We start from the raw sequence: 18612 nt of genomic DNA, 5'->3' as shown, positions 1-18612 counted from the left end.
TATAACACTTACTCCAGCATGCTAAAGCACCCAAAATGCTCTTGTGCTAGTTTGTTAGCACCTGTCATTGGACTGAGTTATGTTTGAATCCTGAGATGAATTTCCAATGCTGTAGAAAGGTCAGGTTTTCACCTTGCATGTTATTACCAAGCTGGAGGTTTTCCTCACATACAACACACACACGTCTAATCAGTAATCCATCTCTTCCCTACATGCACAGACACAGCTCGGAAGCAAGAGCACATGACCTTTGGCTCAAGCTGCATATTTAATAACAGATCAGTGCAATTCATTCTGAAGCGACTGCACTAAAACAAATTAGCTTTATGCTAAATTAGGCCAATGGCGTAATTAAATTCGACTCAACTTTAATTAAAAAGGAGTCCCATATCTTTAAATGAATGATAGCTCCACCAATGAAATATCTTCATGGACATGTGGTGCATGATTACTTTCTGGAGGCTTCTGTGCATAATGATGCTGACACTGACTGCTCCCATTCCATGCTAAAACCTTCTGAGACATTTTGCGCTCTGGGAAATAATGTGGCAAAATAAACATCACATTTGATCTCCTGCTGTTCTACCAAAGGGATCCTGTTAGTTTAAATGGAGATGTTGGAATTGTGAAAATGTGAGGTTATTGATATGAAGCCATCACAAAGCGTACATCATTATCCCCTGCTGTGAGTACTAAATGAAAAACGCCAAGAGCGTTGCCTGTGAAAGACCTCTTTTGTTTATATCTTAGCAATTCTCACCCAGTTTTGTCCTCTTTGCCATGCTTCTTGAGCTCTAATCACACCCTTTTCTCTGAGGGCAGAAGAATAGTGTCCAATCAGATTCACCCTGACACCATGGTCTCCATGGACACTGCAGGGAACTAGCCAATGGTGCACCAGGGTCTCTTATCAATGGTACAATATTAGCTTGGCTGTTGCCCTTTGTGGATGGTAAGCCTTTTTGTAGTGCATGTAACTTTAATCAAAGTGCATGGCCAGCAGCTACTTGCTAATTAAATTTCCCTCTGGTGAAGGAGCTGGTCCACAGGGGCAAGAAAAGAAATAAAGGCCTGTGAAGAGGAGAAAATGGTCCCTGAGTGAACATGCAGTTAGCTGTTCACCCAGAGGCCTTTGTGTGTGTGAGTGTGAGTGTGAGTGTGAGTGTGTGTGTGTGTGTGTGTGTGTGTGTGTGCCTGCATGGGTGTCAGAGTACACGCTTTGATGCAAGGTCAGTGTATTGATCATTTCTTCTTGAGAAAAGTCTTAGCACACCTCCACACACAAACACACTCTCACGCACGGAGCAGAGGATTCAATATCCTGCCATGAAAGTGTTTGATCTATTGGAAAGACGAGGTGGCACGCGGTTCTTTGTCTCGGTGAATAATTACTGCCTGAATTCCTAGTGATTTCCTGTAGCCCCCTCGGCTGCTCTTGGAGAAATCCAGTCGGGCAGAGAGCAAGAAAACAGCATCGGGCAACAACGCGTCGACGACCAGCTCTGTAATAGAGAGTTGTCTGGAGGGCATGCGTCTCAATAGACTGGTCTATGTTTAAAATAGCATGACTCCGGAGGCAAACGTTCTTTTCAATTGTGCCTGTGCTCCTCGGCTAAAGGGAAAATGGAGTGCGAGCAAGAAGACATGGGTTACACACACACACACACAGAGAGAGAGAGAGAGAGAAAGTGAAAGGAGCAGTATGTTAGTTTTATGTAATATCTCTGGCTCTGCTGCACCTGAAATGAGTTTTCTCATTCCACATAAACCCACGTTTGGGTGAAGTTCACATACATAAAAAAAAAAACCCACAAGAAAATGGTTACCTCTAGTAGTCCACTATGCAGAGAGTGATCTGGGTGCATTTTACATTTACATTTATTTCTTCTGGCAGGTGCTTTTATCCAGAGAGCCTTACAAGTGAGGCAGAATAAAATCCTAAGCATAGAGCTGTTAAAGGAGCTGACAGTGACACAAGTGCTGCAAGGCTACGTTTCTACCAATGGACCAGAAAAAAAAAGTATAATAGCTGTAGGAAGAACATAGGTAAAAACGAGAGGTTGGAGTGCTAGTACTCAGGAATGCCATCACGAAGCCATCAGTCAAAGTCCTACAAGTCAGGCATCGCTAACTTTCAGTGCAGTGACAGGTAGTACATATAACCACACTGGGAAGCTCTGCCGAACCAGGGATATCTTTTATCAACCATGCACACACATAGTTTTGTGTGTAAACATTGTGTATGCGCACATATTCAGAAACCCCTAGTGGCAGGAAAGTGTAATGATGGGTAAAGTGATTAGGAGGAGCTCTCGTCACACGTATTGTCAATCATATCAACATAACTGACAATAATTTTTGACTCACCAAGGTCCAGACAGGTGACACAGATGAAATGTAAAGTATAGAAGGCACATCTAAAGATTGATAGGGATGATGCAGACAGTGACTGATCTTGCCTTGCTTGAAGATTTGGCACATGCAACTTTGTGCAGGAAAACTCAGGAACTGCAGGAACTTCTTTGCTAAAATTAATGAGTGGCTCATCAGTCAATTTCATTTGTTTTCATTAGTTGGTCTCTGGCAGCAACTTGCCAACAAAATGCAGCTATAGCATCCCTGTGTATACCACATTCCTTTCCGCTCTAAGGTTTTAGTGAGGGGCACATTTCAGCTAGAAATTGGAGACAGGTCTGGTATCTTCCAGCAGTGAGTTGACAAATGACACATGCATGTCTTACGTGCATTACATTACAATTCCAAATGTGGCAATTTAAAAGACAAGAATAATGAGGGATTTTAACACTGTTGCAAGCTTTCAATAGACTGCACACACCTAGTGATAAAAACCACCGATTTATAGGAAAAGTAGTTTACCATACATGGCAATTTGGGGGCGTTTCTTTATGTAAATGATTGTGGCCATGCAGAGCAGAGCAATGGCCACACAGCAATTTAAAATGTGTGGGATTTAGCCATTGCACACAGCTGTGTGTATGCACGAGTGATAAATACCAGTCTTCTACTGCATCCTGGTGGTTCTTACACATAATCTGAACTTGTTCTACTCTTTGGTAAATGTGACCCCAGAACACAGAAGCAGCGAGATCTCGCATTATGGGCATGCTTAGATCTCTAGAAAATATGGTGCAGATCTCATTGATGCCAGTAATGCAAGGATAAGTACAAGGATTCTTCCTGCAATGGAAAGCCACTAGAGTTACATGAGAGAACGTTGGGAGGTTATAAACCAGGTGAGTGGCCTGATAATAAAATCTACAGGATGTGCTAGTTGATCTGAGCAATTAAGCGAGTTCTGCAATATGGGATAGACTGTGAGGGTACCACTGGATACTAAGAGGTCTAGCATAGGGGAGTTCTTAGCCAGTAAGTAAGCTCAGTTTTTTCAAGATTCAGTTATAGTTGATAGGTTTTCATCCAGGAAGAGATGTCAGAAAGGCAGTCTGATCTTCACTGAGCCACAGAAGAAAAGAGAAGTTATGTTATGTGTGATGAGCATAACAGTGGTAGCCATTAGATCTAGTCACTGATCGTAGAAATGTAGTATATATGGAGAACATGAGTGGACCGAGAGCTGACCCCTGGGAAACTCCCATAGTGTAACTATGAGGTGATTATTCAGACCCTATTCATGTTACATGGTGTGCTAATACGGATCGGCCGACAGTCTGATGTAGGTCAACTTGTGAATCAGCTTTCACCCATGACACATAGATTTTGTTTTTAATGGTTCTACCACCTGATAAGACAGTAAGGGATTTACGACCACCATCTTAGTTTAATCAGATGTACTCAGTGATGATGTTATGCTTGTTTGCCTTTGTGCCCTTTTGTGGGCAGAGGTAAAAATGTACTCAACATAAAAGCCTCTACTTAAGCCACGTAAACCAAGGTAGAGTTTTAAACCACTTAAACTATGACCAAGGCTTCTGTAGCCCATTGGTATTTTTTACAAATGTAAGGTGCATTTTCCACACTGGCCTTTTTGTTGAGAGCGTGGAAGTGTTTACTTCATGGGACTGAAGCCTCTGTAGCTCATTGATATATATTTTTTTACCTCCTCTGGCCTTGCAAAATATTTACCTACAAATGGAAATGTACTGAAGCTCCCATTTCAGGAGCATGAGGCAGTAGTGTGTGCCATCAACAGCGCTCAACTAATTCCAGCCAGAGAAAGAGCTGTACTTGGCAGCAGCGGTAATTAGTTTTGGCCAGGATCACAACTGTGTGTTTATGCCGACAGCGGCGCTGTGTATGGGTGGCATGCCAGCAAATACACTGCTGATGATGAGAGCGTATGCAAGTCCTCAGTATAGCTAAGGTCTTTGATGGTTGCTCAGGGTGTGTACATTTCTGCATGGTTAGAACAAAGCAGGCTTTGTGGCAGGACTTTTGCATGCTTGTATAACCAGGAGCCTCTGTGATTGCTCACCCAAGTGTGAGATGTTCACAACTGCTTGGAATTGGAGAGGAATGCTAAAGAGGAACCCAGATTCCCCAGCTGTGGTGTGATCCCAGTGCTTCCTGTTTTGTGGATTAGGAGTACAGAGGCTTTAATTAGAGCTGCAGATGCACCATTCCATTGAGAAATAAACGAGTGCCTTTGCAAATACAAGCCAGGAAAGGATGCACAAGAACTGACTGAGAGACACACAGACTTGACTGAGACTTTGTTTTCCTTTTCCTTTTATCTACCTCGCACATTAACTTTCTCCTTTCAGTTTTTGAGGTTCTAGTTCTGGATCATTTTCCCAAGTTTGAAAAATGCATCATCATTTTATAATGGAAGATGTTCTTGGATTAACTCTGTGCTTTTGTCTGAGTCATTTGTTCAACCACTTTAATAGAAATTTCGACAAAATTGATTAAAAATCTCGCTGGCATACAATATGAGCAATACGCTTTGTGTGTGCATTTTTTTAATGTCAGAGTTGAAAAATATAACACCAAATTGCTTTTGATGGCACCAGCACCGCAGTGACATTTCTTTACTGCGTGCATGGTATTGGGCATTGTGTTACACGTTTACATTTTGTCATTTCGCTGACATAACTCATAATTGTGACAGGGTACTACTGAGTAGTTGATGGTTAAGGGGTCTTGCTGAAGGAACCATAGCAGCTTGCTGGTGCTGGGATTTGAACTCACACTCTTTTGTTCAGTAGCCCAAAGCCAGTGAAAACAGTATGTGTAAGCATTCAGAGACCACTCCTGATAGCGTCACCCTTCAGTACCATTCGTCTCACTGGTCCTGTAAAGGAGGTCAGTGGAAAAAAGACAGTTTCATTTTGCTGGTACTTTGTGCAGTGGATAAAGGCCTTGTGTCTATCACTTTGTCTCTCACAGTCTCTTTCTTTTTCTTTTTCTTTTATTCTCTCTCCCTCATCGCTGTCATTGCTTTCACCTGTTCTCTTGTTGTGTCTTTGTGTCTGTTAACTCTGTTACAAGTGGACTCTCTGGAGAAGGCTCTACTCAGAGAATCCGCCACACCTGCCTCTGTGTGTGTGTGTGTGTGGGTGTGTGTGTGTGTGTGTGTGAGTTCCTGCATTCTCTGACAGGTGTGATAATTATGCATTCCACTTAGCCTCCAAATGAACCCACTGTACGGCACCAAAAGAACAGAGCATGCTAGAACACTACTCGACATGTCGCCTGTGTATTGTAGGCTTGTTCTCCCCTGTGTTTCAGTTATCCAAAGTTGTTACACTGCACTTTCAAATACACAGCCTTCTCCTTATTCCTCCTTGGCCAGTGACAATGAATTGTTTAAAACCCTAGAACAGCTGAAATACAATACTAGTAATTGTATACTAATGTGCACCTATATGTTTACTTCAAAAATGGCTAATGAGTGTATATATAATGTAGGTGTGCCTAATAAAGTGTATTATACCCCAGCCGATGCGCAATTCTGATGATTAATTTTCTATGACAGCAGTTCTGACAGTAATTCCAAGTGCAAGGTCTGACTTTGACTTGTACATTAACAAACAGTAAATTTGGCCTTTGTTTGTTTCAGTTGGGGTCAGAGTGGACAGCACCAGGGGAGTTCACCAAATTCAGGTCTCAGGCTTCCAAGTCTGTCCAGTAAGTACACACACACACACATACAGACACACACAAACAAATACACACATGCATATGATAAGAATATTTTTCTCATGTTTGATCATAATACAGAATCATCATCAGTCCAACAAGTGCTCTGACAGAACCAATACTCGTGACACTAGATAATTGCTTCCCTTCACATCTCCAGTGCTATTTGCCTTGTCTGCTCCTATTCTTGAGCTTTAAGTGTTCCTGTGCCAGTAAGACACCTGCACACATTGTTGGACTTGGTTTCCTTTCAGTCTGTGATGCTACTGACTGGACTGGCAATTAGAGGAAATAGGCTTCCTTTGTGTGACATTGGACTGCTTTTAATTTTTCCTCTTAATGGATGTTATTGTGTGGAAGCTGACTAATGACGGGTTGCTTTCCAGAATCAGACAGTATGGTACAGGTCCTTACTTACAACTTGCTAATTTAACTTTAGTTATATAATTTGCAGTCTTTTTATATTACTACTCTTGGGATTCACACACTTCAGCAGACTTGTCTTGCTTGTTTTCAATGACTTGTAAAACCACAAAGTATGCATACAGGAATAAAAAAATGGTCAAAAAGTCATATATGTTAACCTCGAAATCCCCTCCCTAGTGGTAGATTGAGCTCCCTCCCTAGTGATTAGTGGTTTTATTTATTTATAAACCTGGCTACAGAAATATATGCATTTGAATACTAATCCTGCAGTCTGCACTTTGAACAAATATTCATGATTTAATTTCAGCTCCTATATACTGTGGTAGAAAGCTAAAATAATGAGAACTTTGTCAATGTCCAAATATTTATGGGCCTGACTGTATATTTTAGAAAACGTCTTAAAACTATGCCTATTTAGAAATGTTTGAAAGGAGTGTATTTGACATGCTCGCTGGTTAGTAGACTGGAGACAGACCCTTCTCGTTTAGTGATACATAAGCTAATGAGAACTTATGCTCTTGCTCCTCTGATGATCTCAGTGTACATAGTGAAATTCTCTAAATATAAATGAAGCAGAACATCTGCTCATGTGGCTCTCTTTAAATATCATGAGAGTATTTCAGCAATTATTTACTATGATAAGGCAGAGCTTGTGTAAACTGACTTTTGCCAGACATTTTAAAAATCCCTTTCAGCACTCAGGTAAACTTCAAGTTTTGATCCCATGGGAACTGACTGCACACACACACAGACATTTGACTTCTTTGCATTATTCATTGTGTTTTTTTGATATAAGTATCCCCTCTTTCCCCTCTTCCTGAAGGCTATGCTCTGTGAATGGCTACAATACAACAGAGAGAGCAGATACAGTTTGGCACACAAATAAACACGGGATATGGAGCACATTCTGCTCAGCTCACTGGCCCCAGGGCTTTATATCGAACTTATTGAGCAGAGACACCTGACTGAAGCAGTCATAGCTTTGTGGTGAATTCAGTACACTGTCACAGATTAAATTGGGGGTAGTGATGAGCATTTTCCCCTCTGGTTGGGGCTCTTTGATCATTTGGCCATTAGAAGAACCTCACTGCAACTGACAGATCAGGGTTAGTAACAGAGGACTGTGCCTTCAGTGATGAATATATTACACGGTTTAGAGTGAGCTAGTGTGATTTATATACTCATATAGGGGCAGATGATTGATCTGTCAGTGCAACATAGAGAACTGAGCATGTGAGTACTAATGGAGTTCCATGTGGTACAGTAATGAGAATCCTGGTACTCTGGATCTGAGTAGAGACAAAGAGAAAGAGAGCAAGAGGTCAAGACAAGGCAAAAAAAAAACAGAGAGAGGAGTGATGTGTCCATAGTTCATAATATGTGTATTAATAAAATGCAATTGCAGTAATTAATTGCAATTTTTCACAGGCCATGGTGGCGCGGCTTCTTGCCTGAGAGAATGCCAGTAGATTTTTCCTTGTATTTAAGACTCTAACCTTTGGGGGGGAAAATGTCTAGAATGCATGATATCTCACATGCATTTCCTTAAAGAAATATAAAAACACATAATGCCAGCATTATAACAAAGAAAATAATGAGCCTAAAAAGCAGGACAAGTCACTTTTGTTGTATTGTGTCTTATGCTTTCTGAAGTTATGCTAGTCTAGGCACTTAGGATACAATTCAGATTTTCAGTTCAGTTCAGTTCAATTCAGTGATTCTCTCTGTTATTAAAAAGAAAAGACACACAAATACAAAATAAACACGTTTGTCTCTTGACAGTGTATTTTGAAGGGCACAATATGTGACATGGGAGAGGGTTAATCTGTCCCAGACCTGCTGTTTTTTCCACTCAAAATCTGCCACCTCAACAAAAAAGTGTGGTATTAAAATATCCGGCTGAATAGGCAAAATAGATTGTCATTGGCCATATGTTTATAGCTACATTGACTGGGGACAAATATATCATTTATTTTTGCTTGTTTTACTTGTCTCTGGCTGCCACCTGCTAGGCTTTTCTGGTCTCTTACTCGTGTTTTTTTCTCCTGCCAGTCTTTACCACTTTAAATGTGTCTTGTCTAAGTCAACTGGTGAAACTCCAGGTTCCATTTTAAGTTATCATTTTTTTGTCTGTACTGCATGCCTGTAAAAATAGCAATGGTGTTCTGTGGCATGCTAATGACTCTGCAATCCCAAAGGAGCTGAACAAAACAATAATAATAATTTTTTTTAAAAAAGGATCCAAAATCTCCCACAATAACAGCCATTCCCTCACCAACCATACTGTATTATGTAAGAGTGCTTCACTTAACAAGCTCTGTGATCAACTGGGCATCATAGCTGGGTTTCTTTGTACTGCTATGGGAGAAGTGAAGAATACTAGAAATGTCAATGGAACTGCAGTATGCTTACCCAAGGGCTATCAGGATACCAGACGATGAAGCACAAACAGTTCTTTATCCCCAGATCAATGTATGGAGAGGGGACCATGTGTTGTGTTTGCTGTATGTGTTTTGTAAAGAATAATGCTGGTCTTTCTTTTTACCAAACAATTCCTTTGAACATACAGAGAACAAAGAAACGTACGTACTGATGAAAATGCCTTTTTCTAAGCCTTACCTTGAACCCATATGTTTTAGGGAGCTATGGTATCATTCAAATTTATATTTTTTAAGTGGTAAATTTGTAGTGAATCATCTCCATGTGAAATGCTACACTTCTGGGATTTCAGCCAGAACAGACTTCCGCAGAAATAGATGCCAGTCTGATGCCCTCTGGAGAGCAGAAACAACACCATGAAAAAAGAAATTGCACGAATTAGACTGTCATTACCAAGCCAGGGCTAAAGCTGAGAAGTTCACTGTGAGGAGTTTTGAGTCTAATAGATAGCAGTAAGTTAAGTATATCCCTGAGGACTAAATCAGTTGCAGATCAAACTCCAGCTATAACTCTCAATTCATTTTTATTTATTTAATGCTTTTAACAATTGATGTTGTCCCAAAATGGCTTTACAGAACTCTAAATATAGATTTAGCTCCCTAATGAGCAAGCCTGAGGTGACGAGATGACAGTGGCAAGGAAAAACTTTCTGAGAGGAAGAAACCTTGAGAAGAACCAGACTCAAAAGGGAACCTGTAGTAATTACTCTTCCACAGCTACATCCTATAAATCAAACAGTACTGAGCGTGTTAAAAAGATCTTCAGGATCAGCATCAGGGCCTTTCTTTCATTTACAAAGATCCAGTCCTCAGTTTCCAAGTAAAGTTGTCCACCAAAGAACAGGTAAGACTTGGGCATAAGCTGTTTTGGTAAGTGCAATCTTTGGGGTGTCTATGTGGGACTATCCACAGAAGTTTGAAGGCTATTCTTGTGGGGCCGTCCTTAGCAGCAGCAAGTGATTCTCAAGTGAATGAAGCTCCAGGCAGAAGCAGGGCATCAGGGTGGTCCTGAGGGCAGAGTGAGTCAGGATTAGTCACCTGCATCTCATGAGACAGCAGGAGTAACGTATAGCTTGGGGTTGGGGTGGTGGTGGGGGGTTAGCTGGTTGTGAAAGCTGCTATCTTAGGACGTGACTCGATCTTGTGTGTTGCTGACTCAGGACTTGATTTGTTTGCTGATATGGCACTCAACTTGACGAGAGCTGCTGAGCTGGGACTCAACTTGAGCATGAGAGCTGCTGACTTGGAGCTTGACTTGGTCATTATAGCCGATGACTTGCCTCTTGACTTGGATTGGAGAGCTTCTGATTTGGGAGTCAACTTATACTTGAGGGCACATGACTTGACTACAACACTGCTGAATACCACTCCTGTATGTACATAATTGATTTATTCGTCCATACTCATCCATCTCAGCAGAGATGCAAGACCGTAGCTGCATTAGTTGTCACGTATTTCTGTGTGAAGTGAATAATGGAAGGGCTGCTTTTTTGGTATTGGATGTAAAAGGAGTCCACAGAGACTAGTGGAGAGTACTTGAGTTAAGATATAGGAGAGGTGATGTGAGGTGAAATGTGGAGAATGGAGCAAGCAGACAGGAGAGTAAAATTAGTTGAAAAGAGGAGGTGAAGGCAAGATGAAATCCAAGCTTTAAAAGCTAATATAATTGAGAGAATTGTGAGTTTAAGTAGACAAAGTGAATGGAGATTTGTGCCAGCCAAACATGGTCTCCTGATGCCACAGCAGACACCATAAGCACCATAATCGCCAGTTCACGGCTCAAACATTACTGGAATGTTTGCACCAGCTACATCAGTTAAATCAAAGTCTTAAGGTCAGGCATGGCAGTAGAACCTATTCATGCATGGCCTTGTGAATACACTCTTCAGAGACTACATTTATTTGATCGAGAGTAGGTCACTATAAAGAAAATATTTCATTTGCAGTGAGGTACTCTTTTTTTTTTGAACGACTCTTTTTTGAACTAGGAATAAAGCTGTTTGTCATGAATCTTACTGTCACCGTTGCTGGAAGAAGTACACAAATCATTCAGTTGAGTGAAAATAGAAATAATGTGTTAAATGATTCTGATATATTGCTCTGAATGCTGAACAACCTTTATCCAAAAACACCATTTTGATTTATAGCTTTAAAATACTTGCCCTTACATACAGTACATCAAGGACCTAATTTACTAAGACCCCAAGTACATTTGCTTGTGCAATCTTATAAAATTCAGCATGTATTTAGTGGGAGCTTTGCAGGCCATTTACAAAAGAATAATTATGTAAATGATGTCAGATGTAAATTACGGCAATGAAAAAACTATTCGAATAAAGTTTTGTGGGTGCTATTTATTCTTGATAGCTGTGATGAGTTTGGATCTCAGAGAGACTTCCGGGGGGAGAACTGAAATTTGAGGTGACAGGATTAGACATGTTACTTAGAGAAGCAAATAAGTACAATAAAGAGAAAAAACAGAATGTTTAACACTAACTGAGTGTCAAATTTGTCACATTACATTTGTGAGAAAATCAACACTGGGTATACTGAAAAGGACGACTGAGAAATTTAAGAAAAGATGACAGGACTCAAGATGAAGAACAATTGTATAATTGTTGATACAGTTTTGAATCATTTGTTCTCTATTACACCACTTAAATAACAAATACAACCATTTACTGTTGATAGTCACCCAGAATTATGATTTAACATCTTTTTCATAAGTGTTTCAAAATTATGGCTTGCTGCAAATAAAAACCTGGAAAATCCTGGCAAATGGTCTGAGGTTTGTTTTGAGTGAACTTGGGTGTAGATCTCAGTGTGTGTGTGTGTGTGTGTGTGTGTGTGTGTGTGAGTGTGTGTGTGTGAAAATGATCCACTCCCAGGCTTTGGTATTAAATTATGTGATTGCATGAACTTGTCACGTTACACACTGTTTCAGGTTTCAGAATGTCAATGTTTTTTCCCATCCCAAACTAAACATGTAATGATTGATGGCTCGTTGCATTGAAGTAAACTTGAAGACGAAATGAGAATGCTCTTATGGACTGTTCGATTGTACTAGTTTAATGTGAGTCTCAAACACATTTATCTGTATGTTGCTAGCTTCAAACCCGGTATTTAATTAGAAGGAATTCTGAAGACAGTCTGCAATTAGACAGACACACTTAAGAGTTTGTCTTCCCTCTGTGTCTATTTCTCTGTCTTTTCAACTAATGTCCTGCCACTAATTCATCATGTGTGCTGTGTGTAAACATGGCTCATGTCTTCATTGTGACAGGTAGTGAGAGGAGAATATCATGCATACTGTAGCACGGTGGCCTTTTCACTCTACTTTTCCTCACAGATGGAGTATATAATAAGTTCTTCATCACCTTACTCAGGGATCTGGGTGGGTGTCTTTATCCTGGCTTCTGTCACTTGGTCTCTTTTGTCTTAACATTTATATCTTTATCTCTGACTTCCTGACAGAGTCCACGTTTGTCTCTATACAACGTATCTATCTCTGTCTCACTCACATGGTGTGTTTTGTGTTCTCACATACAGCCTGTCAGATCACTAAAGGTCCATTGTGTGTGTGTGTGTGTGTGTGTGTGCGCATATGCGTGTATGCATGCAAGAGCTTTTCATGCTTTGGCTACGTTATTTTGATTACACTGGCATGCTCACACAAAAAAGAAAAAAACCGAAATGCATTTATTCATTGGCCAGTTTTTTCAGAGGTCTTACTTTTGACTGCAGTCTATAGCATTCATGTGAGGAGCTCACATCATAAATCTGGGTGAGCACTGAGCAGTTTAGTTTTATCCTCTATGACCAAAGGCTTGTGGATACCTGACCATCACACCCATGTATGCTTTCTGAACATCCCATTCCAGATTTAGTCCCCGTCTGTGGTTATAATAACCTCCACTCTTCTGGGAAGGCTTTCCACTAGATTTTAGAACGTGGCTGTGGGGATTTGTGCTCATTCATCCATGCTGTGAGGCCTGACACGCAGTCAGAGTTTCAGTTCATCCCAAAAGTGTTCAGTGGGGTTGAGGTCAGGGTTCGGGCCGCTCGAGTTCTTCCACACCAACCTTCGCAATCCATGTTTATAAACCTCACTTAATGCATAGGGGTATTGTGTTGCTGGAACAGGTTTGGGCCTCTTAGTACCAGTGAAGGGAAATCTTAATGCTACAGCATACATAGATATTCTGTACAATTTTGTGTCTCAAACAGTTTGGGGAAGAACCACATATGAGTGTGGTCAGGTGTCCACAAACTTTTGACCATATAGTGTTAGATATATCTTTGTTAGCATTCATTTCATGCTACTTTTTGCAGACTTAGTGCATTCATGTTCAATAATGCACAAATAATTGAACTAAGTTGATGCCGTAATCTAAAACAGAGTCTGCCGGAGCCTCTGTCACCAACTGTGATGGATGGAAATGGCAGGGTTTTTTATTTACATCTTATTTTATACATCATTATACAGTAAATTCGTAATTTTGTGCAACCTTTTGTTTTCGTTAATACTTCTCATATTCATATGTAATTTACCACATTTATTGTTGTTAAAATATTATTATTCACCTTCTCCCACCTCCCAAAACAGTAGGTGAACTGGCTACACTAATTATCCCTATGCCAGTAAAAATGTTACTGAAGATGATTGATTGAATGATTGGATGAATGAATGCATTATGGTTTGCAAAACCTGATTGCGAACATTGGCATTTATAGAGACAAATATGATAAAGAGACGCGATTGTCTCACTGCTTCTGTTAAAGACAAGGTCTGACTGCTTCAGCGGCCAACCTGCTAATACTGCCGATAAGAAAGAGGATATCCGAGGAGCACTGTGTGTGTAAGGAAGAGTGTGCATGAGGAACTAACTGCAGACTTAAATATGCATCTCCTCCTGTACTTTCTTTACATGTACAACTCTCTCTCCCTCTCTCTCTCACACACACACACACTGCTGGTGTCCTCACTTCTCAGAAGAGTATTACATATGTAACATGAATATGTAAATAACATTCTGGCTGTAACATAAATCACAGGTTTACATTAATGCGCTGGTTCTGATACATTATCGTTTCTATAGTAACAGCTCATTCACAGGCTCATTCATGGCAGGCGCTCCACATAATCTAAGGATAATAATAAATGGATTCAATAAAATTATATGTTGTTTAACAAAGAAAAACCTATGATTGTTGATGTGATAAAGGTTTCTCTTAGGAGATTTTTTAATGTATTTTCGTATTTATTTATATATTGAAGGAGTCTCGGGGGTCAGCGTTCTGTAATAGTCACTAAGTTTTCTGATACGGAACAGTCTTTAGGACAGAGAAGATTGCATTTTTAGTGTATTTTTAGTTTATCACTCACATGAAAAGCTCATATTAAAGATCTGGGTGAGCATCATGCAGTGTTGCAAAATGTTTATTTTGTTCTCTGGAGTAAGTTTGCATTCACTTCTTGCATTAACTTCAAGAGAGAGAATAGAGAGAGGCTGATAGCGGAACGACTGTTTACAGCTGTTAAAATGTAATAGTTAGCAGGACGTTCTATAACACTTAATGTAACTATAAACAGTTAATATGTGTGATTTATTAATTAGTAAATTTTAAAAAATTGTAATCAGTGGCAAAGTACTGTGGTGTAAGTGGAACAACACACTTTGGACCATGCTATTATGTGAAAAATAATACACTTCACTTGTATATGTTACATCATGTGTTATTCCTTATATCTTCCATATATCTTTTCATATAAGCTCTTCACTGAAAGCTAACAGGATTGCATATCATATTGCATGGAGCCCTATTTTGTTTCCCCTTCCTCTTGCCTCTCTTACACACACACACACACGCACAAAAGTCATTCATGCTTACATCTGAATTCATTGCCATTTAATGCATTGACCTCCCTCATGAATATGCATGAGAAATTTACTCTTTAGATGTCTCATGTTGTAAATATCATCTCTCAAATTGCCAGTGCGCAAGCAAACCAAATAAAATAATCAGCATATGTAAATAGAGAAGGAACCTCATCCCAGACGTTGGAAAAATCTTTTTTGAAGCGTGTTTTGTGCCTGAACTGGAGCAGGATGTTGGCTCCTTGTGACATGAAAAGCGACTAGCTAGCTGACTGCTTTGTTTGTAACGGCACTTTGGAACCTGGTGAGAGTCTAATACTGGGCCTCATCCAGCAGATGCGGGCCGGTTTACTGAATTGTGTTTGAGATGATACCTAGGGTCTGTGAGGAAATGAAAGGAGGAAATTCAGAAAGAAGCAGCATGACTCATTCACAGAAAACTGAAAATAAGAAGGCTACAAATGAATGCAGTTTATATTCTGTCATCATTTTGTTCTGTACTAAAAAGGAAATGTGTGTATGTTGTGTATGGAAGTATAGCGGCTTCTAGATTTATTGGTGCCCTTCATGCAAATGAGTGAAGATTAATAGATAAAACTAATAACACATACAATAAGTGATATTTTGAGCTCAAACATATAGATTTTTTTTAATTCAAATACAAAATTATTTTTTTTTATGTAGTGCAGGCTTTTTTTCTGCTTTCGAAATGATTGGCACACTTCCAATTAATAATTCATGACACCTGCCCTGGAGAGAATAACAGCAATGCGTCTCTTCCTGTAATGTCCTGTACAGTTGGAGACACTTGTAGAGGGATCACCGTTTTCAGTAGGGAGAGTGAACTGGTCATTGAACCTCCTGGCAGAGGCAAGCAGGTTTTGGGCTGAAATTTCCACAAGCAATATGTGTATCGCAATATGCACAAGAGCCCCTGAACCACCAGCCACAAAACAACAACAAAGCATCAGTGATCCGCATCCATATTTTACAGTGGCTATCAGGTGCTTTTCCTTATATGCAGTCCCTTTTTGTCACCCAACAACCTGATGCTGAACTTTTTTGCATGACCAAAAAGTTTGATTTTGGTGTCATGTGACGCACAACACACCAACAGTACGTGGTAAAGTTAAAGCGCTGCATTTTATGAGATGCTCTCAGGAGGAGCTTCTTTCTTGCAATACTTCCAAACAACCTGTTGTTATGAAAGTGGCATTTAATAGTTCATTTTCAAACTTGACAACCACAAGAGTTAACTAAACTGTGCAATAATATCACCATTCTCCACACTGTGTTGGGGGACTGTGTGCCACGGTTAGATTCCTGGCAAATTCCCAAAACATTCAGATATGAAACTTTTGGGGGTTTTTTTTTCCATCTGCAGGTCAACAACCATCTCTTTTGTGTTGAAAGTTCAGGTTTTTTTTTTTTTTTTTTTTTTTTTGCATAGTAACGGCTGACAAATGGATTTTACATGTGTGCAACCTTATATTTGTACCCCAGGTGCAAACAGCTGAGTTCCTGGGGACTGCGAGTAAAATAAAATACTATAAGATTTTTGCGAATAATAATTTAAAATGTTAAATAATAAATATAAAAATATTAAAACATTAAATAATCACCTTAGGGGTGTCAATGATTGTAGCACATATACTGTATATTGGAGACAAAATCCTGTCAATTTAAAAAGTAGTATCGGTATTATTCTTTTCTTAGAACACAGATAAATAGTTTACCCTATTAGTCGAGTGGAATTTTTGAATTTTTGTAATGTTTATAAAAATTATTTTTATGAAGGGTGCCAGTAATACTGGAGGACACTGTACATTTATAAATGACTCAGACTCAAACAAAGTGTTATATATATATATATATATATATATATATATATATATATATATAAATGTACGTATGTATGCTGCATGCCAGAGTGAACTGATTGAGATGTTTTTTCTGTGTCTCCTCAGTCTCATTGCTTCCAGAAGGTACTACTTTGAGATTCTGCACAAGCAGGATGACAAGGGCTCTGATCATGTGGAGGTTGGGGTGAGTCACAGTGTCTGAACTATATTGTGTCACAGAGCAACCCTTATTTGTGGCAACCCTTCAAGTCTCAAAGTATTAATGAAGAAGGTTTATGGAGGAGCGCTGTTGAATGAAAGACAGTTTAGGGCTTCTGGGTCTATTGTGAGATTTTAGTAACTTATCTTCTGGAAGATTCTGTCCATCAACTCATGGTGAGTAATACCATGAGTTCACTTAGATGTGACACATTTTTATGCATATAAAACCCTGCGCTTTCATCTTTATTGCTGGATAATGTAGATACAGGTGTTCGTTTGTGAGAATAAAGTCAGTGCAGTTTCACCGTCTAGACTCAAAGTGTGAGGATGTAGAGGCAGCACAGCAGGATGATTGAAGCAATCTGAAGGTCGATATTTCCAGAAGTGCCACATTCATTCTCAAGACCTTCACTTTCACAGTTATGATACTCACAGCTGCTGTTCTCCTAGATCTGTATCTAACATCCTGGAATCAAATTTCCAGTTGTTTCTATCTATGTGAAATGAGAAGTGGAAATGAGCCGGTTGGCATTAGCAAGCAGTGGCACTTGCCGACTGGCGCCTCTGAGAAAATATTAATGAAACCGTGAAACCTGAGTAACAGATCTCAGAGTGTGTGACCTGTGTGAGTTCTCGTTCCCTACTGCATCAGGATTTAGATCCTCTCTCCGAGCAGATTTACTGTGAGTCTATTTGCAGTCATGCTCGTGCATGTAGGTGATAAAGCAGAAAGATTCAGGGGTTCGTTTACAACGAGAAAAAAGACGGCGCATAATAATGCCAAATGCCCGGGCTGCTCCAATGTGATGAATCTGAGCAGCCGTGCCCTTTCAGAGACAGAGGGAGATTCTGCAACGTTGTCCTCCAATTGATTTTTTTTTTCTGTGTAGGAAATGGAAAATGGAGAGAAGACCGAGTGGATTTGGACAAGTAAATGGAAATAGAAAATCACTCCATTTATCCTTTGCATGCATGAATTGTTGAGAATCACTTTGGTAGAGAGGACGGAGAGAAATGTGTGAATAAGGGGAGACATGCTTTGGTTCTGCGGATATTACTGTGAAAATGAGCGCAGCTCTGTAGCAAACGAGATAGTGCTATATTGTACGCTTGCACCAGGAGTAAAAGTGTCTGACACCACATTTACACCTGCTCATTTCACACAGCCTGTGTCTGGACTTTTTGCTGATAATATTGTAACCACATGCATTTACACCCGCAGTCAAATGTGTCTCAATAGAACACCTAGTTTCAGTGTTTCATAACTCCATACATGTTCATGTTAACATGTATGGAGTAACATATAAGTCAATTAGGAATTTTTGCCCATTCCTCCTGACAGAACCGGTGTAACTCAATCAGGTTTGTGGGTCTCCTTGCTTGGTTTTTAGCTCACTCCACAAACTTTCTTTGAGATTCAGGTCAAGGCTTTATGATGGCCCCTCCAGTACTTGCACTTTGTTGTCTTTAAGCCATTTTGTTACAACTTTGGAGGAATGCTTAGGATCATTGTCCTGCTGGAAGACCCAGTTATGACCAAGTTTTAACTTTCTGCATGATGTCTTGAGGTTGAGGTTTTGCTGTATTGCAAAGTATTGCTGAAGTGTTGTGTCCTCATGATGCCATCTTTTTTCTTATGTGCATCAGTCCCTTTTCCAGCAAAACACCCCTACAGCATGATGCTGC

At 39.9% G+C, this 18612-nt stretch overlaps 1 protein-coding gene across 2 annotated transcripts in view; it reads left to right on the top strand.

The window, feature by feature from the left end:
- The window catches only part of b4galnt4a (beta-1,4-N-acetyl-galactosaminyl transferase 4a), a 120126-nt gene that overhangs the window by 78462 nt on the left and 23052 nt on the right, over window positions 1-18612 (top strand). For both annotated transcript variants that reach the window (XM_026919365.3, XM_034307479.2), the window contains exons 7-8: window positions 6041-6108; window positions 16831-16909. In XM_026919365.3, coding sequence (XP_026775166.3) covers window positions 6041-6108; window positions 16831-16909 — 147 coding nt within the window. The remainder of the gene's footprint in view (window positions 1-6040; window positions 6109-16830; window positions 16910-18612) is intronic.

The sequence above is a fragment of the Pangasianodon hypophthalmus genome, chromosome 9 (genome assembly GCF_027358585.1).
Source record: "Pangasianodon hypophthalmus isolate fPanHyp1 chromosome 9, fPanHyp1.pri, whole genome shotgun sequence".
Classification (NCBI taxonomy): domain Eukaryota; kingdom Metazoa; phylum Chordata; class Actinopteri; order Siluriformes; family Pangasiidae; genus Pangasianodon; species Pangasianodon hypophthalmus.
The sequence above is the reverse complement of the archived record's forward strand: the minus strand, read 5'-3'. Positions and strand labels throughout refer to the sequence as shown.